The following is a 27,602-nucleotide window of genomic DNA, read 5'->3' as shown; positions in this document are numbered from 1 at the left end:
TAAAGATTATTTAAAATATATCGTAAGCCACGCTACATGAAATGCACATGCAGTTCACAACACGTTCTATTTAACCTTGTTGGAAATTAGAATCGGGCCACATGAAATGCACACCCGGATTTATAACAATTATAAATCACAACTACGTCACAGGAACCATACCCGTAGTCATGATAATTATTTAATTAATGTGCCTAAAGCAAACTACGATGTTCATTTTTTAAATCATACTCGTGTCACGCGAACGCATACACAATCACGATGAATGCATACAAAAATCAATTAAAAGTCCACAGACAAAGTGCTCAAACAAAACATTGGAATGCATGACTAAAAGCAGGAAGCAAGTTAAGCTAACTATAACCTGTGAATAACGTGGTTATTAAATGTCAAGTTTTCAACAATCTCAAATTGCGAGTAACACAGACTTGGATCAACATCTAACAAAAAAGTTTGTATATCTATGTTGCCTAGAAGAATCAAAATCGAGTACAATTACAAAAATGTGCAACAAACATAGCTAATTTCTTGCAAGCTTTATGATAAGTGTATATTGTCATTTTTAACCCAACAAAAAAAGTAAATAAATATATACAAACCCAAAATGAAAGTTCTGTGATCCACAAATTTAAAACAAACACTCAATACTCATTCAAGATTTTCAACAACGCCAAGTAAAATGATGAACCAAACATAAACACTCACAAACAAAATTCAATCCTCTAAAACTTGAAGTTAAACCAAAATACGATGACTCAAATTATTGAAGAGGAAATAAAATAGAAAGAAGATGAACCTTTATATAGATGACTGTGAACTTTAATTACAGCAGCTCAATTATCGGACAACTTTCAAACGGAGCCTATCGGATCGCGGAAACCTCAAGCGATCAACTACAGTTATAGCGAAACCCGCTTGTCGCCCCGAACCCGAACCCGACTCAAGAAACTCGACCAAGCTCCAATAGTTTCAGAGGTGGTTTGGGTTGTTTTAGATCTGATTTTCGAGACTGCTTTTGGAGCTAAAACAATTGACTTTTTATGGTCATGGAGGTTTAACGACCAAACTCCAGTACTTAAGCCATACACTGACGAAAGAAGTTATCAGTCGAGTAAAGTGCGTGTGTTTGGAAATTGGGGAATTACACTTCGAAGGTATGTGACTTGGGGAAATTGGAGATGTCCATCGACAGATTGGGAGGGGTCAGGTGTTGTTAAGGTGAAGGAGGTTGTTCCTCTCTTTAGAAAAATGAAGCCCTTTTTTCTTTGTTGTATTTTTCCTTGATTTTTTGGAGAAGAAATGGCGGATTACAATTTTTGGTCTCCTAGTATGTTTTAGGTGTAGGTACTATTATATAGGGGTAGGGATTAGGTTAGGGGTATAGGCCTAGGAATTATGGGCTTGGTAATTATGGACTATGTCCAAAACTTAGGCATAAAGATGAGTTGCTCGAGCCCAAGTTTTATTCTTTCCCTGCGAACGAGATTAAAAATGCGACCTCATTTATTAATTAATCCTACGTAAGCAAAATAACTATTAAAATAAGACTGACCGTTAAAATAAAACTATTTTGGTATTTTCAAGATTAAAAAAGGACTAACAAAACATTAGTGAACGTATTCGTTTTCTTGTAATAAAATAAAAGTAAAAAAGTAAAAATGAGTTGAAATAGCTATATTATGCCTAAATTAAATATTTACGTGCTAAAATATGAAAAATATTGGGGAGGGTCAAAAATCACATGTGTACACTTATTACAGACCTTTTGATGTCCTTCCTTGCCTATACTCATCTATAGTTGCTTACATCCATACCCTTGTGCTTGTAGGGTTGCTCCGGAACTGATATTTTGACTGTCTTTCCAGTGGAACTTTCTTTTATCCCCGTAACACTCATACGATATCTTTAAATAACCTGACTCCTATTTGAATATATCTTAAGTATTATAATGACATTATCGGGGCTGAATTCTCCATGTTGGATTTTACTATGTTAATCTTACACAATCTGTTGACTCGTCTGTAACCTCCCGTTTATCCATAACTGGGCTCTTCCTGGGGAATTACTAACTACTCGTTGGCCCGTTCTCATATCAATATTCTGTGTAATCTTTCGTGGGTTATTTCCTTTGTCTTAACTTACATCTTACATTCGCTCCTTATTTATTAATAACAACTCGGGTGGGAACCTTTACTTCCTCTCCTTAATGTCGTTCTTGCACAATATTTTGGAATCGTAGCGTATCTATAGGATTTTGGATAAATGTCATCTCATTCCTTTTTTATTTTTATTGCATTCTTCCTTTACCATTCACTAGAACCACTTAGTTCTGATTTAATGACACATCATTCCATATTCCCCCTTTTAGGGGAGTACTAAGAGCTGAAGCCACGAGGATCTACCTATAGATGTTTTACCTCTTCATCTTTAGCGTCGTTTCACAATATTAATGATCGTTACTTGCCTTGAGGCAATCCTTCTATACCAGGGATAACAAATTTCCTTACTCGCGATGGTGACACTTATCGTAACTGGCACATGCAGTCCCTTAAGCTTAACTTTGCTCGGATTGCTTGCTTTAGGAAAGCGTCTTCCTGAATGACCTTTCTCAGAATTTCTTATGAATCTTCTTCTGTTGTCATTCTATTATGGTCGGAACGCAATCTGAAATTCTCATGAAGGCGACCATTATCAAGTCACTCAGTCCTTAATTCATGTTTAGTTTACCTTGTTCACCAGCCCATACTGATTTTTATTACTCTGAGGTCTAACTCTCCCTTCGGGTAGTCACATTGGAGTCATGAACTTATGTCTCGAAATGAGGATATAACTTTATGGCCTATATCCTTTTGTTATCTCAAGGCCTGACTCCTCTCGCCTTTTCCTTCACTTAACTATATATCCTATAATACCATCATTCATTTTTTTCCGTTGTCATCCATACATCACATCTTACTCTTAATGCTTCATTAACTCTCTTCTCATTTTTTGCTAACATTTCTGTCTAACACTTTATTTTGAAGATTTCCATAGGACATTCCTTTGCTTTTAGCTCCCTTGCTCCATATACTGACTCTTCGGGTTGTCTAACATTCTTTCTTTACTAGGAACAGGAGCCATACTAAGGTAACATTTATCCTTTCAAGGTTTCCAGTGCCCATCTTTATAGTACTCATATCTAGCTGTATTATTTCAGAGTGTATCATTTGGGTGTCTCGCAGGGAGATTTTGTTAGTACATTTACAATATCCTTCAGAAATGTCAACTAACGCAAGCAATCCCACCATCATCTTGGGTTACTCTAACCCCAGCCGGATCCTACTATCCTGTCCTTTTCTTAAACCATATCTGTTAGCTCCCATAGGGCATAACTGAGATAGGTGTGGCCGATTGTATGTACATATGTTACTGTTGAAGGTAACTCAAAATGCTTATATAACCCTTACTTAATGGTAAATAGTGATAATCTTTATTAACTGGGTACCTCGTACCCTTCTTCACCTTGCTTCTTTTGCTTGCTAAAACTTGTGTCTATCTTCCGATTCCTTTTTACCGTAATAGTGAATAAGTATCCTTTCCTAAAAGCTCTTTACCAAGAACTTTACACCTTTTAGTACACGTATGATCTGTTGAAGACCTCACATTTACTAATCATAAGCAAGATGCAAAATCAAGTTCCTCTAAATCAACACTTCCACAACTATATCTCTTATCGATCGTCTTTCTGAGTGTAGGCATCGTCTTATTACGAATAGAAGTTCAGGATTTGAATTCTTATAAGTGATCTCTACCACATGATATAGAGTAAGAAGAAAGAGTGACAGTCCTAAATGCCTTGTAGTCTCCTGCTTGTAAGTGTGGTGCATGACACACCCATAAACATGACTCTACTAGACACGGCTTGTAGACTCCCTAGGATAGAACTGCTTTGATACCACTTTTGTCACGACCCAAACCGATGGGCTGCGACGGGCACCCTATACCTTACTCAACCGAGTATTGACGTAATGTATCTTTCTTATTACATTATCATATACACGTGACATATGGGCCTAATAGGCCAACATGATTATTTATACACTCAAAACATAGGCCGATAAGGCCATACAATCTTTCACGTACATGACATATGTCTACAAGCCTCTAAGAGTACATAAATGTCATAAAGGTCGGGACAGAGTCCCGCTATACCAAAAAATACACGTCTAAATCATACTAACCAAACAAGCAACTCTGAAGAAAATGGAGCGCACCAACATCTTCCGCTAAGCTATAGCCTACTTGGAGGGCTCTCGACCTATCTATCGGGACCTGCAGGCATGAAACGCAGTGTCCCCATGCAAAAGGGATGTCAGTACGAAAAATATACCGAGTATGTAAGGCACATGAATAAGTACATAACAGACATGGAAGAAATATAGAGTAAATGACTCAACCTGTAAGTTTGGATAACTCTAGAAATAATGAAATAATTATAGTGTCATGCATATGTGTACGAATGTCATGTCGTGCATAGGTACATGTGTTCATAACATCATCAAGCTTCTGAGGGCATCCCATCGTATTATCTCAGCCACTGTGGGAAAAATCATCAACGTATACCAGCTGATCAGGTGGTGGTGCATATATAACGTCGTAACCTTTTTCCATATCCCATACATATATATATACACGTGTATATAACGCTGTCTGAGTCATGGGTCAATGTACAAGTATAAATGCATGAAATGCATAAGAAATACGTCAATAAGATTTTCTCGGAATGCCATAAAACTCAATATGCTTTTTGGATAAACTTTATCAAATACGTATTTTTCTGAGACCCATGAATAGAAAATAATAATAATTCAAATGGGGAATCAAGAATATAGATACCCCTAGTATTTCTATGAATAGAGTAATTTATGAAAACCGTGTATTTGCTCGTTTCTTTTGTATAATTTGGATCATGCCAAAAAGAAAGAAGGGATAGCCTTAACATACTTGGAGTAGGGAAAAATCCATATGATATTCTTGAAAAAGGTTGTACCATACTCCTTTAGAACCATAAAAAATTTTACGTTGTTAAGATTCTAATAATTCTTGTTGGATTATTTTGTAGGAATTGGTGGCAAGAAGTTTTTGTTGAAACTTATGAGATTTTCTAATATAGTGGCATTTTTTAGAATGAACTTTATTTAAAACTTATACGAACTCACTTTGGATCGTAAAAAATTGTAGGAATTTTGTTTATAAGGTCTTGTATTCAAGATATATATAAGAAAGAAGTGTTTTATAGTATTTTTCCACCTAACCAAAATGACTAAAATTCATTTGGTTAGGAATTCACTTGATGCCACGTTAAAGGTAAGGATCTTCAAACTTATCCAATTTTTTTAATTAATTAATAATTTATTAATCTTTCACTAACTAATAATTAACCAATTACCCACGTAATTTAGAATTATCTCCAATTACTTAAAATACTACTCAGTTTTAACATACCTTATACACCTTATTATTATGGCCATGTGGTACCTTGTATGCATTAGTCCATAAATATCGGGTATTAACGCTCGGCCCGTATTTTATCCCAACATGCCAAACGTGGACGAAAATTTATTTTCTTTGACTTGCTTCCCATCTCAACTTCACGAATTTACTCATCACTTGTTTGAAATAGCATAATCCTTATAATCTCCAAATAATCATTTCCTTAGACTGATATACATTACCTTACGACAAATTCAACGTACAATACTACAAGGTGCAACATCGTCGTAATTTAATATTGCGAAGTGTAACATCATTGTAGTTTAATACTTCAAGGCATAACATCATCGGTGTAATATTGCGGGGCGTAGCAATTAATCTCTCATAATACTATGGATCATGTGCCTTGACGAAGAACTTGTTCATTTGTTCTTCTTCTAGTGCTGGTCTGACCTTGGCCGCTTCTGACCTCCAACGGGTAGCATACTCGCAAAAAATCTCGGTGGGCTTCTTCTTGAGGTTCTGAATGTAGAAAACATCTGGCGCATATTTTGTGTCGAATTTGAATCGGTCCATGAAATCAGACGTCATACTCATCATGGCTGATGTACCAGGACAAAGCATCTCCCGTAAGACTTCTCATAAAAAGCTTTATCTGGATCTTTTTATCCTTTCCGACCCCGACAAGTTTGTCACAATAGGTCCTTAGATAAACCCTGGGATCACCTGTACCATCAAACATCTCGAACTTGGGAGGTTTGTCACCCTCTGGCAGTTCTAAGTCTGGTTTTATACATAAGTCTTCATAATTCAAACCCTCTATCTCTTTGCATCCTTCGACACCCTGAACTCGACTTGTCAATTTCTTGAGTTCCTCAGCTATGTTCTTGATGAGCAGGTCCTTCTCAGCCTATTCTGGTGTATAACAGATTGGTTGAGTAGAGTGAGGTACGGTTTCCGCATATAAAGGGTTGTTTTGGTGAGTGCCTAGGACCTGGGTGTAGTGGTGGTCATTGATTGAATTTTGAGGATCGGGAATGGATTGTGGTGTATTCTAAGGCGTATGATAGGTAGTGGATTATTTAATGATGATGTTTTGGTGGAGTTGGTATCAGTAAAGGATTGAGATTTTGAGGTGGAGTTACATATTGATGCGGTGCGGAAGGGTTTTGTGGATGATGGTTTGGTGTATTTTGGGGAGGCATTGGGTTTTTGGTATTCTATTGGTTGATATTGGGGACGTTCAGGGTGAGGGATAGATTTGCTGAGTTGCGGACCTGCTCAAGTTCCCCTTGTAACTTCAGTATCTTTTGTTCCAATCGCAAAACCAAGTCATTTGGTGCTGGAGTACTCCGACCGTATGAAGTTTCCACATTCTCAGCATTTTCCTTTCGAATACCACTTAAGTCATCCATTTTAGTATTCCCTTTGCTTCTTGTATTACTTGGAAGAGGAGGAGGAGGAGGGCCTCTAGATCTGGTGTGATATGCAGATGATGTCAGTATGTGCGAACCAACCTTAGGGGATGGGAATAACAAATAATAAAGAAAAACAAAAGGGTAAACCAGCCAGTAAGGATTCTGAAATGTTTGCAGTATTTAAACACATATTGCGGGAATGTAGATTCGCGTCTTAATTTTGGAGCCTCGTTATGACCGAGGTAGGCCTAGCGACAAATAGATTTGGAGAAATTTAGTGTCAATAATTGCCTCATTTCATTAATGTAAAAATAAATGACCCCAAAATACACTAAATAAAATAATGTTACTAATGACACTTGGCCTTATTATATTTTAAAAGAAAGCAAGTAAACTTAATCTACTTGGTCCCAGAAGGACCCTCCCCAGACTGGATGCTCTTGTCGATCAGTTCCCCCAGCTCGCGCAAGTTCAGTAGTAAGAAAGCCCTTGTTAAATGTCCTCCTTAATTTCCCTCAGCGTTCTTGCAATTGGTGACCCTTTTCCTCATTTTCCCTTCCAATTCCATCAGACTATACTCTAGATAGTCCAGCCTTTTGCTGGATTTAGTAGCTCTCTCTTTCCACTCGTTGATCATTTCCATGTCGCCTTTATGTTGCTCCATATGCTCAGCTTTGGAATCACAAATTCTTTTATGCAGCTTGTTATACTTCACTTGTGCTTCGACAACCTCGTCTATGACCCTGTTTCCTGGACCAACCATTGGCTCAAAGATTCTTGCCATGTTATCATCCAACCATGAGGGGTAGAAGTATGTGTGTCCCACGTGATATCGGTCTGGCTCGATGGTATCCTTTTCCACGATAATCTTTAAGCTCCACATGTGTTGTGCTTTATCTTTATATGTGATGGCGTCACACTGAAAGACGGCTATGAAGTGTTTCATCTTAGCGACTCGTGGTATGAACTGTCTTCTACCTGCCTGTCTCATAACCCTGAGGGGAGCATAAGGGTGTATGCCCCTTAACCCAATCAGTACCAAGTGTGGAGCATCCCTAGATCTGATGATGAACTCGTTGGTAGGTAACCACTCGAACATCCATTGAACCTTGTCCTCGGTCAAATTATTGAAGAACTGTACCCATCTTACTGCATCCTCCAGTTGAACAAACATGTCTGGGATATAGGTCATTCTTTTGGGATGATGGAAGGCTATGTGATCATTCCACGGCCTTCAAGAAATTTCCTGACGGTATTGACCCTTTTGGAGATGTTCTAGCAGCCAAACTTGCAGCAACAAATTGCAACCCTTGAAGAATCTGAACCTCCTCTGACAGTGTTCCAAGGCCCGGTATATTTCTGCAATGATCATAGGAACAATGGTGTATGTCTTCCCCTCGATCCCGTCCATTAAAGCTTTGGACACCATGGCCAGCCTGGTGTGGATTCTGTCCCCTTGGATCGGGAACACTAGTATGCCCAAAAAATACACAATAAACACAAAGACCTTACGATGAATCCAACCCAAGGAGGTGATTGAGAACTCATCATCAAAAATACGGTAAGAGCTACTGTGACTGTATCGTTCATAGAGGAAGTCGAAAGGTATGTAGGAATCTTTCAGGCATTTCAAGTCATTATTCTTCTTTAACCCCATCATCTTTAGAAATCCCCTAGTGGTGCGATTTTTATGCGCTAATAAACCGGGGCTATCCCAAGGCAACCAAGCGAATCCCCCAATTTCTTCCAAGAGAGGGATGGTTTCTATACTTCCAAAGCGGAACACGGCCCTTTCTTTGTCCCAGAACATGGTGGCAGCCTCGATCAACATTTTGTTTGGCTGAAGATCCTACAGAGAAGGCAAATTTCCTATGACTCGTTTCACATAATTTTGGTCACATAAAGGAAGATCCCTCCACCAATCTAGCAAAAGTGAAGGTATGCTACTGACCATACAAAATTTGGGGACTTCGTGCCTCATTTTCTGCAAAACAAAAGATGTTTAGGCCTTTTCCCCCTCCAGGTTCGTCTATTTATACGACAACGATTAGCATATTGACACGTATTTCTCCAAATTAATGCACATAGTCGTTGTTGTGTCCTTTGGGAATATAGAAACCCGATGGACGTTTAGGTGAGGCTTGTCTTAAAGGGTTATTATGTGGACAACATATTAAACCTGCTAGGTTTGACCATGATGCATGTACAATTAATTAGAGTAAGGTTGCTATAGAGGTCTAGACTGGGACCCTCAAGCGGACAACTTGAGAGGGAAAGGCACGAAACTGCCGAACGCACCGCTGATCGACTAGTTTTACCGCAAATATGCCTTTTCCAAATTTAAAGGGTGATATATAGGAAGAGTGCAAGCACTCATCATGGCTAACAATAGTATTGATTACACACGAGTGAAATATGATGTTGAGCATGATTTATGCAACAATAAATAGCATGTTGTCAAGTATTTGTACGTTTTAAAAAAATGATAAATGTTGTATTTAAATAATTGACAGATAGTTACAAAAAGAAAACAAAGAGACAAGTTTGTTTCAAGAAATAAGGGAAATTATAAATAAGCAGTTAAATCCAAATGAGGGGAGGGTGCACGCGATAAAGCATGCTTAAGACTAATTCACAAAAATAAGTTCATTATGGTAAGAGCCTAAAATATCCCCAACAGAGTAGCCATGTTGTCGCACCCCCTTTTTCCTCACGGAGTCCGAGTTTCGACATTCATTGGGAACAACTCGTTTTCTTTTGGGAATTGGGTATTTAAAGAGTCAACACCTAACGGGTTAAGGTGCGTTAGGGCACCTAGAGCAGTTAACTCATGTAACTAGTTTGCATTACCAGAGATTAGGGTAAGGGCTCGAAATAACCTCGAGGGGAAGGTGTGAGGCACCTCTCGCGGTCCACAACGGTGGGTCCCGGCCGAACTCAGTTATGTGAATTAGTCATTTAATAGGTAAGCAGTCTAAGCACACATTTACAAATAAAGGAAGTTTAGGCAGTCTAAGCACACATATATAAATAAAGAAAATTTAGGCAGTCTAAGCACACATATGTAAATAAAGGAAGGGAAGTCCTAAGTTGGTTAGCCTATAGGATCACATCTGTACAATACTCGGTAAGTCTTCCTCAAATAGAGGGGTTACACGTGGCATTAGCGCACAGGTCATCATATCCTTTTACTACCTATTACCCTCCCCTTAGAGGTTATATAAACGAGTTTAATTAACGAACTCTAAGTGTGCTTTACCCGTCTCGGGGGTGTTTAGGACCTCTAGACTTGGGATAATTCTAGATACTCCTAAAGTGTTTAAAATGTAAAATCTAAGCGACAACAAATAACATATATGACTGTCAAATAGGGAAGCAATTAAGGGGCTCATATTTACCTTCACACATAAACAAACAATTAGCACGTCTCAAACAACAGTTTTTTAATGAATTTCAGAAGGTCCTAGAATAGGATATCTAGGTGAGCATCACAAACATAGAATATGCAGCATTTGTTTAAAGGCGAAGTGACAGAATCCTAATCAGTTTGCCTACGGATTTTATAGCCTGTTAAACCTGGACAATTTTACAAATAAGCAGAGTATAATTTCACAGTTTTTAGACTATTAATTACCTAAGGCTTGCCTAGGTGTGGGTCTGTATGCAATCATAATTCTGGGGACTAATTAAAATAACTTGAAGTTATTCAGTCCTATAGGCATGCTGATCTAGACGATTAATGTTACAAAAGGTGATTTCATGCTTATTTATACTAGAACATGATATCTATGTGTTGGGGCTATTTTTAAACCTCTTTATAAATAGTTATTCATTTAAGCGACATAGATACGATTTAGAGCAAATGCAAACAGAGCCCTAAGGCTGGATTTCTAATGTACAGAGAGATGGACATTTTATTAAGCATTATTACAGTAATAACTTAATGATAGAATTTCTAGGTGACTATGACTTAGGCAGAATCAGAAATAAAATGATCAACTATAACATGTTTCCTAATATGCAAAAGCAGTAAACATGATTATCCTAAGGTAAGATATCTAATTCATAAATTTATGGCATGATTTTTAATACAAATAGGCATAGCAAACCTAGAGGCATGATATCTATTGCATAATATAAATATAAATATAATATAAATCTAAAGCATGATTTCTACTGCAAATCAACATATATAAACCTAAAGCATAATTTCTACCCAGTTTCCCCACAAATATCATATAAGAACCATCCCCTTTTTACTAATTACCCTAATATCTATTTACAAAGAATATTATTACAGACCAGGATTGAATAAATTACATAAATAAATGAAACTATACTATAGGGAGCCTAAATCAGGCCCAAAGTAAACCTGGAATGTCAGGCCTTCAATACAGTCTCAAAAGCCAAAAGTCTTATAGACGGGTGTCCTAGTGTGTCAAATTTCTCTATGGACCTCAAGGATCCCGGGCAATGCTCACACCAAGACCCTTAAAATAGAGGACTGGTTATGTGCAGTGTGGAAGGGCCAGCCCTGGTGTGCCAGAGTTCAGAGGAATCTCAAGGATCCCTAAGCAACACACACACCAGAGGGGTAGAACTTAATAGTCTAAGAGTAGAGTGAGACTGTTTGACATAGTTTGAGAGACTTAGTAAAAACAGTATAGAGACAATTTTAGAAGTGAAAAGATTTTCAGGAATAGAAGCAATTTTAAAGAACTACTAAGAGTGGAAAAACAGTTTTGAAATCAATTGAGAATAGCTAGTATTCAACATACAATCACACAGACATAGAAAGCCCAGAATTACAACCACTTAATAGGCAGCGTTACACACAAGGATGTAGGGGGTTAGGAACACATAAAGGTCACATTAGGGGGCACATGAACAAGGTACAGGGGAGGCATATAGACAACAAAGTGCACAGAACACTTAGGAGTCTTAGAGACTTAACAGGTTAGCCATGATAATAGGCAGGCAATACATAGGGTAAGGATGTAGCAAAATCATGTTGAAGACAAGGGTGTATTGGACATAAGTGGGCATACAATTAGGGCCAATCGAATGCATTAGGAGACTAAGTAACTAACATGATCACACAAGTTAGGGGGGGTAAGAAGGGACTAAGTAAACATGCTGGACAAGTATCAAATAACCAAGTGAAGTTTAGACATGCTGATCACACATTGAACAAGATAAAACAGAATTTAGACATGTTGAATAAAACAATAAATAGGGAAACAAATTGAATACATAGCCAATTGAACTAGTGCAGGAATGGAACACATGGAGTTTGAGCTTCAAAATTTAACTAGAGACATACCAGTTAAAGAAGAAAGTACAGAATGTAAAGCAGGTGTAGTTCCAATGTCTAGCATTGGCTTTCAGCCGGCTAGACCAATAGTTATCACAAGTAGTAGAGAAAGAAGCGAGAGTTTGAGTGTGAGTGTATGTTCTGAACTTAGAGTTCGTGTCTTGAGAGGTAAAATAGAAGTGCTTATATAGAAGTTCAAGAGTAGAGCAAACAAGGTAAAGGAATTAGAAACCAGTAATTAAGGGGTCACAGAATCCAATCATACAAAGGAGTTCAATATAGACCTCCCTTAATTAAGGGCAATTAGCCAAACGGTAATAATAGGGATTAATTAAGGAAAGAATCCTAATCATGCCATGTAAAGAATCAGTAAGAATCCACAACTTATACAGGCAATCAAATAAGGCAGTAATGACCCATTAAGGTCATAAACAAGGAAATAATCAAGGATTATGCACACGAATTTCTAACAGAGAAAATCAGGCAGCCAAATTTCAAAATAATACTAATTTCTGGAAAGAAATATCAGCTCCCATAAATAGGAAATATGCTAAGTAAACTTCACAAAAATACAGAAATTAGCCGGAAAACATATGTGAACCCTAATAGAGATTAATTAGGGAAAAAATCATAGGATACGGGATTTGACACAGAAAACATTTAAGTCCTAGAAATAGGGCAAAGTAATATGACTGGTAACATAGAAAGTACCCAAAATCAAAACAAAGGTTAGAAAAATCACAAAAATCAACTAAGGTTTGAACACTCTAGTAAAAATCAGTCAAGAAGATAAAAGGAGAGTCGATTAAGTACTTAGAAGTCAGAAAGACCTTTGGAAAACAATTTGTAATGAACCCCAGTTAGGAAAAAATCGAAATAATTAGTTAAAACCAGAAGTTTTCTTCAAAGAACAACGTAATAGTGCTTGATTCATCTCAGAACTATACAGATCTGAGAAAGATCGAAGGCAATAGACTAGGGTTTTTCAAAAAAAATAGCAGAGATGAGATAATAGGTTTAGAAACCACAGATTTGTAATAAAATAAAGAGAAATCTCTTACTCACAGTCGAGAAAATGTCCTGAGACAGGCTATTGAGCAAAGTTTGAACCCAGAACCTCTTGGGTTCCCTTGAGATCGTCTCAAGGTTTTACGAAATCAAAAATCCATGGCGCGTAGAAGGCCAAGACTGACCGGAGAAGCCATGGAAGCTTCATAAGGAGAAGGTTTACGCCGGTGACGGCATGTTAGAACTAGGGTTAGGTAGAGAGAGTTGAGAGAAGGGGGATTTGTGACGGCGGGTGAGAGGTGAGAAATGAGAGGGTTTGGGGAGGTCGTTTAGGTTTAATCTAGGAATGAGGGTTGTGGACCGTTGATCAAAATGATCAACGGTCAGGATTGATGGGGGTATTTGGTCGGACAGGTTTATGTTTGGGCCTAAGGGGATTGGGCCAAATTAAAAAGGGGTTTTAGGCTGGTCTCTTGGGTTAATTCTGAAAATGAAAAAGGAGCTATTTATTAAATACCCAGGTAATTTATAAAAAAATATTTTATAAAATACTTAACTATTTATAAAAAATAATTTTCATGCATAGAAATATATTAAAATAATTACTTAACATTTTAAAAATATAATGAGCCATTTTTTGGTAAAATAATGCAATAATGTATGCATGGACTATAATTGCCAAAATAATTCCAATTGTAACCAAAAGATTGAAATCTGGCCATTTTTGTAAAATAATTTGAACTTAATATGACCATAAATAGTAATATTAAATCATGAAATGTTATAAAGTCATTTGTGATGCAATTTTATAATTATTTCTATAAATAAAATATTAGGGTAAATTAATTTAAAAAATATAGAAATTATGGAAAAATATCAATTGATATTAATGCATAGTTTTAAAGGTGTATATGCATTTAAAAATATTATAGGGAAAAATTGGGCATGAACACCACCGTCGTGATCGCAAACCCTCTTCGTGTTCCCCATGAGCAATCAGCTACCCCTCCCAATCCCTTCTTCACGATCGCAGGACTATCTTTGCGATCGCTAAGCACACCAGCACAACCACACTTTTTAGCCAAGTTCAAATATGCTCCGGCTGGTCCGAAACGCACCTGAGCCACCCGGGATCCTGTCCAAATGCACCAATAAGTTCATAAACCTATTGTGTACTTACTCAAAGCCTTGAAACACATAAAACATCACTTGAGTCAAGAATCGTACCTCAAAACCTCATTATTCAACTTCTAAGCTTCAAACTCATTTCAACCAACTACGAACACGTCGAAACATACTTAGACAACTGAGAATGACGCTAACTTTTACGCACAAGTCATAAATTACAATACAAACCTATTCCAAGGTTCAGAATCCCAAACTCATATCGATAACCTCAAAATCCACTTCAAGTCAAACTTAGGAAATTCTAAACCTTCAACATGCCAACTTTCAACAATAAGCGCCGAAATACTTCCCGCCCACCCGAAGCTTAATTTGAACATACGCCCAAGTCCAAAATCATCATATGAAACTATTGGAACCTTCAAATCTTGACTCTAAGGCCGTTTACTAAAAATGTTAACTCAAGTCAAACTTGGGCCACCTTAGGCCACTATTATTGAACTAAGTGTTCCGATTTCAACCTGAACCCTTCCAAAGCCAAACCAACCATCCCCACAATACATAAAATAAAAAAAGCACATATGGGAAGTCATAAATAGGGAAACATGGAATCTGTAAAGCAAAACGACTAGTCAGGTCGTTACATTAAATCTTACAGACATGTCACAAATGACAAAACGGACCTATTCCAAGTCCCGAAACCAAAATTCGAACTCGATAGCCATAAAGTCACCCTAAGGTCAAACCAAAGTGTCACGGACCCAAATCTCCCTCCATAAGATGTCGTGATGGTGCCTAGTCTCTAAGACTAGGTGAGCCTGGCATACTTGAAGAAGTAACAGTAATAATAAAAGAACATCAATCTAAATCAACAGCCTATCGTAAAATAATTCCACAACACATCCGACAATAACTCCAAAATATGGTGAGACCGAGTCATAAGCTCTGCACCAGTATACTAAAACATTCTTAATACATTAATATCTATAATAGGATTATGCAATAGAAACTAGGATAATGCGATGACCTTAGGTCATCAGTTATTTTAAAAGTGAATTCTGCGTTTTGAGGCCTTAAAAACCTCTTTTGGCATCATCTCGATTTGCGTGCACAGTTCGGGCGCGTGTTCGAAAAGGTATTTTGTCAAAATCTGTGAAAAATGATGAATTTTGACTGTAAAATGGATTTAAGTTGACTTCCGTCAACATTTTGGGTAAACGGACCCGGACCCGTGATTTGCCGGTTGCGGAGGGTCCGTAGGAAAATATGGAACTTGGGCGTATGCCAGAAATCGAATTTCGAGGTCCAAAGCCCGAGAAATGAATTTTTAAAGAAAATTATTTTCTGAAATTATTTCTGAGTTTTGGAAATGAAAAGTGTTTAAAACTTGGTGGTATCGGGCCCGTATTTTTGTTCTGGCGCTCGATACAGGTCTTATATGTGATTTAAGGCAAGTCTGTGAAATTTGGTAAGAAACGGACTTGAAACGACGTGAATCAGATAGTTTTTTCAAAAATTGGGGATTTGGACCTCGATTTGAGGTCCGATTTCAAAACAAATTATATATTTGGGTTCGTGGGGGAATGGGTAATCGGGTTTTGGATCGAACCTTAGGTTTTGACCATATGGGCTCGAGGGCGATTTTTAACGTTTTGGGTAAAACTTTTGAAAACTCATTTTCATGCATTGGAGTTGATTCATTTAGCGTTTATTGATGTAATTAAGTAACTTGTGGCTAGATACGAGCGAATTGGTGGTGGAATCACTAGGTAAAGCGATAGTAGAGGGTTGAATTGTGTTCGTGGCATCGAGGTAAGTGTTTGGTCTAACCTTAGCTTGAGGGATTAGGAGTCGAGTCCTAATTGCTATGTGGTATTTGTCGAGTACGACCTATAGGCATGGTGACGAGTATCTATACGTTGTCAAGCATGCACGTGAGTCTTATATTGTAATTATTATGGCGTCGTTGTATTATTCATGCTTTGATGATGATCTCTATTGTTGGGCAAAGTTTGTGGAAGTAATTGTGACATCTGAACATTGAGGAGCATTGACTCGAGTTGTACAATGAAATGTGAAAGTATAAGTTATGAAGTGAGTCATGAAGTAAAAGTGAAAAAGAGAATAGAATCATTATATTATCTCCCTTTCAGGGAATTTGTTGGTGGAAGATATTATCTCCCTAGCCGGGATGTTGATGCTTCTTTTGATGTTATTCCCTTGCCGGAACTTGATTGTTGAACTATTGTTCCTTTTCCGGGATTCTTATTGTAATTTCATTTATTCCCTTGCCCCATTATTTGTGATTGTTGTTTGGGTGAAGAAGAGTGTTAAAGTACGAAGGGTGATATCGTGTATTGTTTTTGTGAGATAGTGTTTAAGCATGAAGGGTGATATCGTGTATGATTTGTGAGGAAAGAGTGTAAAGCACGAAGGGTGATGTTGTGCTGTACGATGTACCATTCTGTGATGACTATATTAATTATTTGGTGAGGACGAGAGTAAAAGCACGAAGGGTGATGCCATGCACATTTTCATTACTTGATTGCTTTGGTGAGGACGAGAGTAAAAGCACGAAGGGTGATGTCGTGCACTTATTGATTTCTGGTTCCTTGCTGATATCTGAGATATGTTGTTTCTTGAAATTACCTATTGTCTTTCTGATCTAAATTGATAGCTTCCCCGCAGCATGTTACCCCTCCCATACTTGACTGTATATTACTGTTTTTCTTTCCGTTGTATATAGTTAAATTGCACAGGTTTACTTGGTAGCCTGGTCCTAGCCTCGTCACTACTTCGCTGAGGTTAGACTAGGCACTTACCAGCACATGAGACCGGTTGTACTGATACTACACTCTGCACTATGTGCAGATCCCGGAGCAGTGGCATTTGGACCGTAGATTGGGTGGCTGCCTTCAGTCCACGCGGAGATCCAAGGTAGACCTGCAGGCGTCCGCAGGTCCTGATGTCTCCCTATATCCCTTTATTCCTGTTTCATTTCCTTAATTCAGAAACAGTGTATTGTTTATTTTCAGACTTTGTATGCAGCCTTCTTAGATCGTCTGTGGTACTGTGACACCAGTTATGGGTGGTCGAGGTTCAAACAGTTGTATTAGATATACATATTCAGATAATTTACTGCATTTCTTCCGCTTATTGAAATTTTCGCTGTCTACACGCTTTGGCTTTATGATTGTTAAAGAGTATAAAATGGATAAAGAAGTAATTTGTTCAAATAGATGGCTTGCCTAGCTCACATTAGTAGGCACCATCACGACTCCCGAGGGTAGAAAATCCGGGTCGTGACAAATAAAGGGTGACTTTGAGGCCTATGAACACCGGCTGGTATACCTTGAAGTCTCCAATCCGAAAGCTCAACTCACTGGTTCCTAGCCTGGTATGAGGTACCTAGATCTGCATAAAAAGATGTGCAAAAGCATAATATGAGTATACAACAACAGACCCAATAAGTATCAAGCCTAACCTCGGTAGAGTAGTGACGAGATCAGGTCAAGATACCTACTAGAATAAATAATGAAGTTGAACAGGTATGGTATAGTATAATAATGGAAACAAGGAAATAATACAATAAAGAAATACAACACGAATAACTACATTGAAAGTAAGGCAATAAAGGCATCACGGAAGGAACACATAATAGGAATACCAAAGAAACGATGCAGACAAAACACAAGTGATGTTATGAAGGATAACAATAAGGATCACTACCGAGGTACCGCCTCGTAGTCTCATTTCACTATCAAAATCACAATGTTTCCTTATATCACCGCGGGAGCCTTACATTTAATTTTGAAAATCATTTTTCCAAACTAGCTACCCGCAGTTTAGCCTACCTTATCATATCGCATGGCTTCAAGTAATTTTCCTACTAGCAACACGCGTAACAAGCTCATCTTATCTCAACACATGTATATCAACCCCTATTCATATACCATTGTATGCATATCAATATCATAACATAGCATGACTCGCACCTCAAGTGCCCAAATACCACAACTTGCCAAAAGAATCAATATTAACAATGTTTCCACAACAAATAGCCCATGACTCAACAACAACATAAAAGTCTCAACAATAGCAATTGAAAGTGAATAGCTCAACAAGAATAATATTTCAACAATTTACAACTTTGCCTCAATGTGACCACGACTTTTACAACTTTAACACCAAAACTCAACAATAAGATATTCCAAGAATAACAACTTCTAGTAAGGTAACTCAATATTTAAATATTTAACAAGGCAATAAGGAAACAGTAATTTCAACTAAGCATGTAAGAGAAAATAACAAGTTAGAGATGGGACAAGCGTTTAACAATGTCAAATAATATGTAAGGAATAATTAATGATGAAAGATATAACATATTATGACAATATGATTAAAGGCATGAAAAGAAGTTAAATAGCCTAAATCGGTCAATTACCACGTATAACCTGTGTACCCACTCGTCACCTTGCGTACACTGCTTTCACATACAACAATTAACACAAAACAACACTAATATCCTAAGGGAAAATTTTTCCATACAAAGTTAAGCAAGATACTTACCTCAAACACGCTAACTCAATCCACTAGTAAGTCTTTTCCGCGAATATCCAACTCTGAACGGCTCGAATTTAGGCAAAATAATTTTATACCATAAATACAAACCATAAGAAACTATTTCGGATAATAAAATTGTAATCTTTAAAGAAAATCAAAAAGTCAACCGCGAGCTTGCGTCTCGAAACCCGACCAAACTTACAAAATCCGTACGCTCATTCAATAATGAATCCAACCATACTAAAATTATTCAATTCCAGCCTAAAATTGACTTTCAAATCCCAAAAATATAGCCTATGAAGTTATCACAAATATTCTCAATTTTTCCAACTCAAAACACTAATCAAATAGTAAAAACAATGATGGATTCATGTATAATAAACAAATACAAGTTAGAATCAGTTACCCCGATCAACTCCTTGAGAATCTCTCTCAAAATCGTCCAAAACTGAGCTCTCTAACTCAAAATATGTATAATGAAATAAAACCCTCGATTTCACTATTTCTGCCCAGCGATTACTGCTTCTGCGGCCAATTTTTCGCTTCTGCTACTCCGCATCTGCGAAAATTTCATCGTAGATGTGGCCTCCACTAAGACCCAGAGACTTCCACTTCTGCGGACCAAATTCGCTCATGCGATACCGCTTCTATAGAGCATCGACCTCTCCTGCGAGCATGCTTCTGCAGTGCACGACTGCACCTGCGGTCCCAGCTTGCCAGCCTAACCCACGCTTCTGCGGCTCATTGTCCGCTTATGCGGTACCACAGTTGCGGCCCAAAGTGCGCAGGTGCGATTGCACCCGAACCATAACTGAACAAAATTCTTCCAAGTCCAAAATAAATTTCGGATTCAATCCGAATCACATCGGGGGCCCCCGGGACCCCTTCCGAACATAACAACAATTCCCAAAACTTATAGCGAACCTCTTGAAACCTAAGATCACATCAAATAATATCGATTCTATGAATCGCAACCCAATTCAAACCTACTGAAACCATGAACATCCAACTTCTAAAACAAACGCTGATTCATACCAAACCAACTCCGAATGACCTCAAATTTTGCACACAAGTCATAAATGACATAATAGACCTATTCCAAATTTCAGAATTGGAATCCGACCTTGATATCACTAAAATCAACTATCGGTCAAACTTCTCAACCTTCCAAACCTTTAACATTTTAGCTTTTGCCAGTTCAAGCCAAAACGATCTACAGACTTCCAAATCAATATCCGAATACGCTCCTAAGTGTAAAATCACCATACAAAGCTATCGGAATAGTCAAAACTCTATTCTGGGATTATCTTCACATAAGTCAAACTCCGATCAACCCTTTCGATTAAAGCCTCCAACTTTAGGACTAAGTGTCCTATTTCACTCCGAAACTCAACCGAAACTGAGACAACTACCTCGGTAAGTCACATAACCATAATATAACATTGAGGAGGCAATAAATAGGGAAACGAGATTAAAATACATAAAATAACCAGTCGGGTCGTTACACTAAGGAATTTCTAAACCTTCAAATTGCCAACTTTCGCCAAAACAAGTCAAATCAACCTAGGGACCTCCAAATTAAATTTCGGGCATACGCCCAAGTCCAAAATTACATTACGAACCTATTGGATCCATCAAAATACCGTTTCAAGTTTAAATACGTAAAAGTCAAACTTGGCCAATTCTCCCAACTTAAAGCTTCTAAAATGAGAACTGTTCTTCGAAATCAATCCCTGAATCACTCGAAAACAACCGACCATGTACGCAAGTCATAATACATAATATGAAGCCTCAAGAACTCAAATCATCTAACAGAATTCTAAAGATCAAAATGAGTGGTCGGGTCATTACAGAAGGGGATCTTTATAACTCCCTTGAGTAATTTATATTTGTATTTTTACCGTTTTCATTCTACAAACTCTTGTTCTTTTTTACGCATTTTCTCTTTTGAGCAGAGGTTCAATGGCTAATAAGTTATGGCAAGAACTGAAAATATCTGAATAAAATTGTTTTGATAAGTTTAAGGGTCGTCTATGTATTCTGTATTTAGTACACACACATACATACATATATATATACTATTTCATGCATTATTCTACTATTTTTTTTTAGTTAGTATGTGTTAGCAATATTATTGTTGACTAGTCTTGCTCATGAAAGGTACTTTCTCCATGTTATTTTATGTGTCTTAATTTGACTAGGCACGAAATTTAAAAAAATTTAAAAAGATTTTTGAATTTTGTGGTCTTAAATTAAAGATATGTGTAATATACAAAAATATCCTTAAAACTTGTGGTATTAAACATGTCATATGGGTTGCTCGAATTAAAGAGTTACTAAATATAGAAAGTACCATTCTTTTTAAAATAAACTAAAAAGAAAAGTAAAACACTAAATTAAATAGAGAGAATATTAAGTATCCCATTCTAACATTCATATTGTTTTCCTAAACAATTAACATCTACAATTATATCTATCAGGGAGCAGAAAAAATACTGAGCATTTTTATTGGAAACAAATAATGGTCAGGATTTTAGTAATGAGAATAATCTATCTAGTTAGAATTCCTACCATCGATAGGGCCGAAAGGGGTTCATTCTAATTTTCTTTACGTATTATTTATTTTAATTTTTGAATCTATGTAGTAAACAATTCCACGTTGGCCACTTGACAACTTTCCATATAAGTTGGAATTCTCATTTCTACCTATGATGATATTCAAGAGATAACAATTTTTTTATATAGAAGTAAATCTTGCTCATTAAATTTTCCCATTCAGTTGATGACAAAAATAATAATATTTATATACATTCCAATTTACTTGTTGGAAAGGGTAAGCTTGTAAAGCATGCTTAGATATCAAAACCATCAAAGTCAGCTCTCTCTCTCTCTAGTAAAGAACTCTTTCTCTTATGTTTCCCTTACTATTAAATTCTCTCTTCTAAGATTTGTATTTTTTAGTACAAAGATAATAAATAATGGCAGAAGCAAAGCTCTACTGAGAGACATAACTTTCACAACAAAAAAAAAGGCAGAATAGCCTAAATGACACTTATACTTGTGTTACTTTGTCATTCCGGTCCTTTTACTTAATTTGTTTTTATCCAAACTCTTTTACTTTATCAAAACTTATATTTTAAAACTCTCTTACCGTTGACCGATCATATGTGGCAATATTATGACTGAGTTGGACAACAACCATGTATGAGCACGTGATTTTTGTTTCGCACGACAATCGCTCCAAAAAGAAATAAAAAAAATAATAATTGGCCCTGCTGCACAATTTTTGGATTTCTGTGCGGCACCTTGTTGATTTGTTTGTGACTTCGGCCCGTTTTTATTTATTTACTTTATTAAAACAAAATTTAAAAAATATGTGTCCTGCATAATTCGAACCGTAATCCGGTCGTTAAATAGAAAATCATGAATAGGCATCTTCGTCCGTGATTTTATTTTGTTTGACTTTACCTGTTTTGAAATATTTTAGTGTGTGTGCAAATAATTGTATTGAGTGTGTATTTAATTTTAATTTGATTTTTTTGCTTAGTTTTGTTTTAAAATAAATGAGAAAAAAAAAAGAGAAAAAGAAATAAATAAATAAAAAAAGAGGACCCCTTCCCTTCCGGACTTGGGCCAATTTTAACAAAATTGGCCCAAACGAACAGCCCAAGACCCAGGCCTGCCCGGTCCAGACCACCTGATACCCAGGGTGTCCAAACGACGTCGTTTGAGTCGTGCCTGATCTGGGCCGTTGATCTCAAATTGATCAACGGCCAAGATCAATTCCCCATAACCCACCAATAAACCCGACCCGTCTCACCCGGACCGACCCCAACCCTCAACCCTCAAAACGACATCGTTTCATTTAAGACCATCAGATCCAAACCGTAGATCTAGACTGATCTAACGGTTGAGATCAACCCACCCACTAACTATATAAGCCTAGATCCTTACCCTGCCCCCCCTAGCCAACACCCCCGCCTTCGTCTTCACCAAATCCATCCCCTTCAAACCCTAGCCGCCCCTGCACACCTTCACCAGAAACCCGGCGGCCTGAACGCCGGTGACCTCCACCTGAACACCATAGAACCCTCATGCCATCCTGAACCTAAATCTACCAACCACACACTTCGAATCACCCCCAGGTCCTCGAATCTTCATTTGAAGATTCGAGTCAAAACTCGATCTACACCAACCAACCCCAGCTTCATACCAGACACTCCCCGGACCCTCCCCGTGACCAAACCATACTTGGTTTGGTCCGAAGCTAACCAGGGAAGCACGAATATTAGATCTGAGTTTTGAAACCACAAGGTCCCTCGTCACTGGTTCAAAACGGTTCAAACCGAAGAGATTAAGGTCTAATGGACTTCAATCAAAGTGTTTCTCATCTGAGAAACACTTCGATTAAAGTCCATTCAGCCTTAAGAAAGTTTGTCCAAATCCGAGTTCAAACTGTTAAACTTTTCAAGTTTTAAGGTAAGTCTGCTTTCTTTCCTTTATTGTTTTAGTCTGTGTGATTGTTTAAAAAGTCTGTTCATATTTGTTTTGATTTTATCAACTTTTGTTTGTCCACTTTACTTAAACCTCTGTGTTTGTCTAAATCCCCCCCTCCTATTCTGATAAGGCATGTGTATTGGTTGTGTTCCGAGTTTGGACTGACTAGTTAACTCCTCGAGTGCATTTCTGTTAGTCAGTATAATTCAAACCATGTATCGATACTGTTTAAATGTTTGATTTTTGGCTACGATTGTGTATGTTAATGCTAATATAGTCGAGTCGACATGTGTCGTCAATTAGTTTCAACTGTCCGAACAATAACAAATCAACTTGCCTCTGTTGAACATTTGCCTGAATCAATTAAGAACCAAGCCCTGTTACTTATAGTCGTGAATATGGTTTCAGAAACCTAAGGTTTGGTCTGTAACCGAAATCTGAGTTGGTGGCATGTGCACTTGTGCACAGCATGTGCATATGAAAAGACCCGCGTAGAAGAATCTTACACGAGAACCAGAGAGATCATTTGGCCCAAAGGAGTCCTGGCATGGACCTCGTTCTTGCAAGCTCTTACTGCCAGCCAAATACAATGGACGTTGGGATGGTTGCCTGTTGATGAGATCTTATATATGTCGGCGGCTAAAACTCATTTCTTGCTGATGGGGCTTAAGAGCATTCAACCTTACGCACCCGGACGAGTGTTGAGACAGTTCGGAAGGTGCCAGACAGTACCTCATGAAGAAGATCTCAGCGCTCAAACAGTTGAGATAAGTCCTAACGGACAGTTCCCAGAAGCGAAGATTCGCCAAATCTGGAATGAGGGTCAATATTTGAAATCAGATACTTGCGTGCGGGATCGAGCCAAGGGAGAAACGGCGCCAGGTTACCTTGCATGGTATAGAAGGGAACTCGAGCATGAAAGGCCAGCTAAGAGACCCCACATCCGGGATTTCACCGAGTCATCGCAAAGGCATTGGGATTGGTTAGCAAAGGAAAGAGGCTATTGCGCCGAAATCAACAGGTTAAAGCAACAAGTGGAAAGTTTGAAATATGAGCACAACGTGCAAGATGCTACCAATCTGGGAGAGCGGAACAGGTTAATTCAAGAAAATGAAATGCTCAGAGCCCAGATCAAACAGATAAGGTTGAATGCAGATAAACAGCCAAGGCGTCGATCAGACGAGCACCTGATAAAAAGGCTGAAAGGCGAGATCAGAGAATGGCAAGATGGTTTGGAGAAATCTGAAAACGTCATAGCAGAGCTCAGAGCACGGTGGGATACAAGAGCAGATAAGCATCGTCGATACCTGAATCAATTGGAAGGCGACCACGAGAAGACTGTTGCTAAGATAAAGAGAGATATGGCTTCACTTGAGATCAAAGCAGTTAGTCAGGCCAAGGATTTCCAAATGGAAAGCAGATACTGGTATGACACAATAGCCCATATGAAATTGGAAGTACGGCGATTGAAGCATCAACACGTGCAAGATGTTCAAGTCTTCAAGATATGCAGCGATCAGATAAAGCACCTGCTTGTAGAGAAGAAGCAAACCAGAGATAGGATCAAAGCCGTTGCCCACGCCATCACCAGACGATGTCTACGATGTGAGAACATGTCTAGTGTTACCTTCCTCTCGGCAGTAATGGTTTATGTCAAGCAGACTATGCACGAGCTAGAGCAACTTGAGAGGGATCTCACGCCTAGGACCGCGGCGAGGCCGAACGACGCCCCGCGGAAACCAATTTTTAAAACCATAATGCATTCATAGGTCAAATCTGTATCTTAGCATCTTCTGCCTGTTTTTTCATCAGGGTGATTTTTAGTCTATTTTTTGAGTCTAGGTTTATTTTCAAAGTTTGCTTTTTCTTTTGCAAAATGTAGTTTGTAATAGACTGCTTCAATAATAAAGAGTTTGCTTCTTTCACGCTCATTTGTGTTTTTCGAACTACGTAATGATCTGATTCACGTAGGCATCGTGATACGTAGGCAATCCTCATCGGATCCGGTCGCATTTCTTTTACTGCAAAATAAAAAAAAACATAAAAAAAAAAAGAAAAAAAAGGAAAAGGAAAGAAAGGAAAAACTAATAAAAGGAAAAATGCCGGAATGACGCATGCTCTCGTAGCAAACATATAGTAATCCACTTAACTGTATAGGTGCATCATGCCCAACGTGAGATTAACTATCTGTTATTTGCTACAAATTAACCGTGCGTTTGTCGTTGAGTATATCCAGGGTTTTGAAAGGACGGTTGGTTTGGTGAAAGTCTGGCCTCGCACTCATATTTCACGAGGTCAAGGAGAAGTGTTCAACTACCTGTTGTTAGGGCCAGAAGCAGTACTCACACTTACTTCACCAGGTCAAAAGGAAGTGTGGAAATGTCTTCAGAAATTCCATTGCAAACGATCCCTGTTTCTGAGGAAAGCTCAATCTCAGCCGTCCTCACACCTGAATCCGCAACCGCGGAGGAAAATAGAATCCTACGGCTCCGCATGTTGGAAATGCTGGACGACTGGAACAATGGGAAAGAACCGCCAAGTGTCGTCCCCGGATTCCCTGAATTATTCTCCAGGTCAAGTGGGACTTCTAATGTCCCCATAAATTATCCTGCTACCCCATTCGGGTACCCAGCCACCTCAGCCTTCTCCGCTGGATCGCCTTCTGAACCTCATCCCCGAATGTCGGCCACTGATGCAAGCATGAACATCTTTACTGCATCGCCTTGCCCGGTTACGGCACAACCTACCACATACAAGCCAAGCTTTGACTCATCATCTTTTACATTCCAAGCCCCGTCATTCTCAATGGAACCAACCAGGTTCGCTCGAGAGTGAAGCCTCCCATGGATGAAGTGGAAATGGTCACTACCTTTCTCCAGGCTCAAGAGTCTGACTATTTCCAAAACATGATGTCGGCCATGGGTAAGCCATTCGCGGAAGCGATCAAGATTGGAGAGATGGTGGAAAATGGGTTGAAAACGGGAAGGATTTTGAGTCAAGCAGCCATAAGGGCAACCTCTCAGGCCGTCCAAAGCGGGTCTGGAGGAACGACAAGGGGGAAGAAGAAGGAAGAAACGGCTATGGCAGCCTCTGAAGCAAGGGAGTATCGTCATCCCAGGCCCCATTTTCCGGAAAGAGCCCCACAACACTACTACCCCCACTCAAATTTGGCATATGCTCATCAACCTTATATGGTCATGAATGCCCAACCTTATAACCATCCACCACAACAAGCCAACCGAGGCCCAGCTCCACCTCCCAGAAATCAGCCTCCTTACCGCAACCACTATAACCCACAACCCCCGCAGAATAACTACCGCCCCCAGGAGCCACCTCGACGGCGGACTTTCACGCCCATCGGTGAACAATACTCTACTTTGTTCCCTAAGCTAGTCCAGTTGGGTTTCTTGCAACCAATTCCCCAAACGAGGCAAAACCCAACATCGCCTTCTTACAAAGCCGGAGTCAGATGCGCCTATCATTCAGGGGCCGAGGGACATGATACAAACGACTGCTGGTCATTGAAAAGAGTGGTCGAAAATTTGATCGAGCAAGGGAAAATAGTGCTAAGGGACGAGGAAGTCCCGAACGTAACTAACAATCCATTACCTGCTCACAATAATGGGCCGCTGATCGGAATGATTTGTGAAGACAAAGAGTTCGATCCTGCTTTGAAAGCTATAATCGCCATTGTCGACACGGGGAAAAGGCCCGAAATGGACCAGAAACCAGAAATGGGGGAAGTGGTCAAGGCTATAAAGAACAAGCCCGAAAAGAAGGAAGAGAAGAAAGTGGTACCTGTAAAAAATGAAGTTCTTTACATACCACGAGGTGGAGCTGAGAAGGCGCAAAACTTCGGGATCAAAAAGACAAAACCTAAGTACGTGCCGAAAGGGGCCTATGTGGTCCGGGGGACGATTCAACCACCTCGGCTGAATGAGCCAGTGGTTATCGGACGCGTGCCACAAAAGCCAATGACCAACCCGTCCACAGTGCCGTGGAATTATCAAAAGACTTTGGTAATGTACAAAGGTAAAGAGGTCATGGGAGAACTTCCAGAAAATACTTTCATTGGAGGGTACTCAAATACCCAAGAACTGAACAACGCCACACAAAGGCGCTTCCCTCCAAAGAAGCCTGTGAGTGTTGAAGAAGCGGAAGTGTTCTTCCAACAAATGAAGATGCCGGATTACGAAGTGATAGAT

General features: G+C 38.7%; 1 protein-coding gene across 1 annotated transcript in view; it reads left to right on the top strand.

Annotated features, from left to right (window-relative positions):
- The first annotated feature begins 12,167 nt into the window (after window positions 1–12,167).
- LOC138887043 (uncharacterized) overlaps window positions 12,168–27,602 on the top strand; it is a 42,594-nt gene continuing 27,159 nt past the window's right edge. Inside the window, exon 1 of the mRNA XM_070168755.1 lies at window positions 12,168–12,338. Within this exon, the coding sequence (XP_070024856.1) occupies window positions 12,168–12,338 (171 nt within the window). The remainder of the gene's footprint in view (window positions 12,339–27,602) is intronic.

Source organism: Nicotiana sylvestris, chromosome 3 (assembly GCF_000393655.2).
Source record: "Nicotiana sylvestris chromosome 3, ASM39365v2, whole genome shotgun sequence".
NCBI lineage: Eukaryota > Viridiplantae > Streptophyta > Magnoliopsida > Solanales > Solanaceae > Nicotiana > Nicotiana sylvestris.
This window is presented reverse-complemented; position numbering and strand designations above follow the sequence as displayed.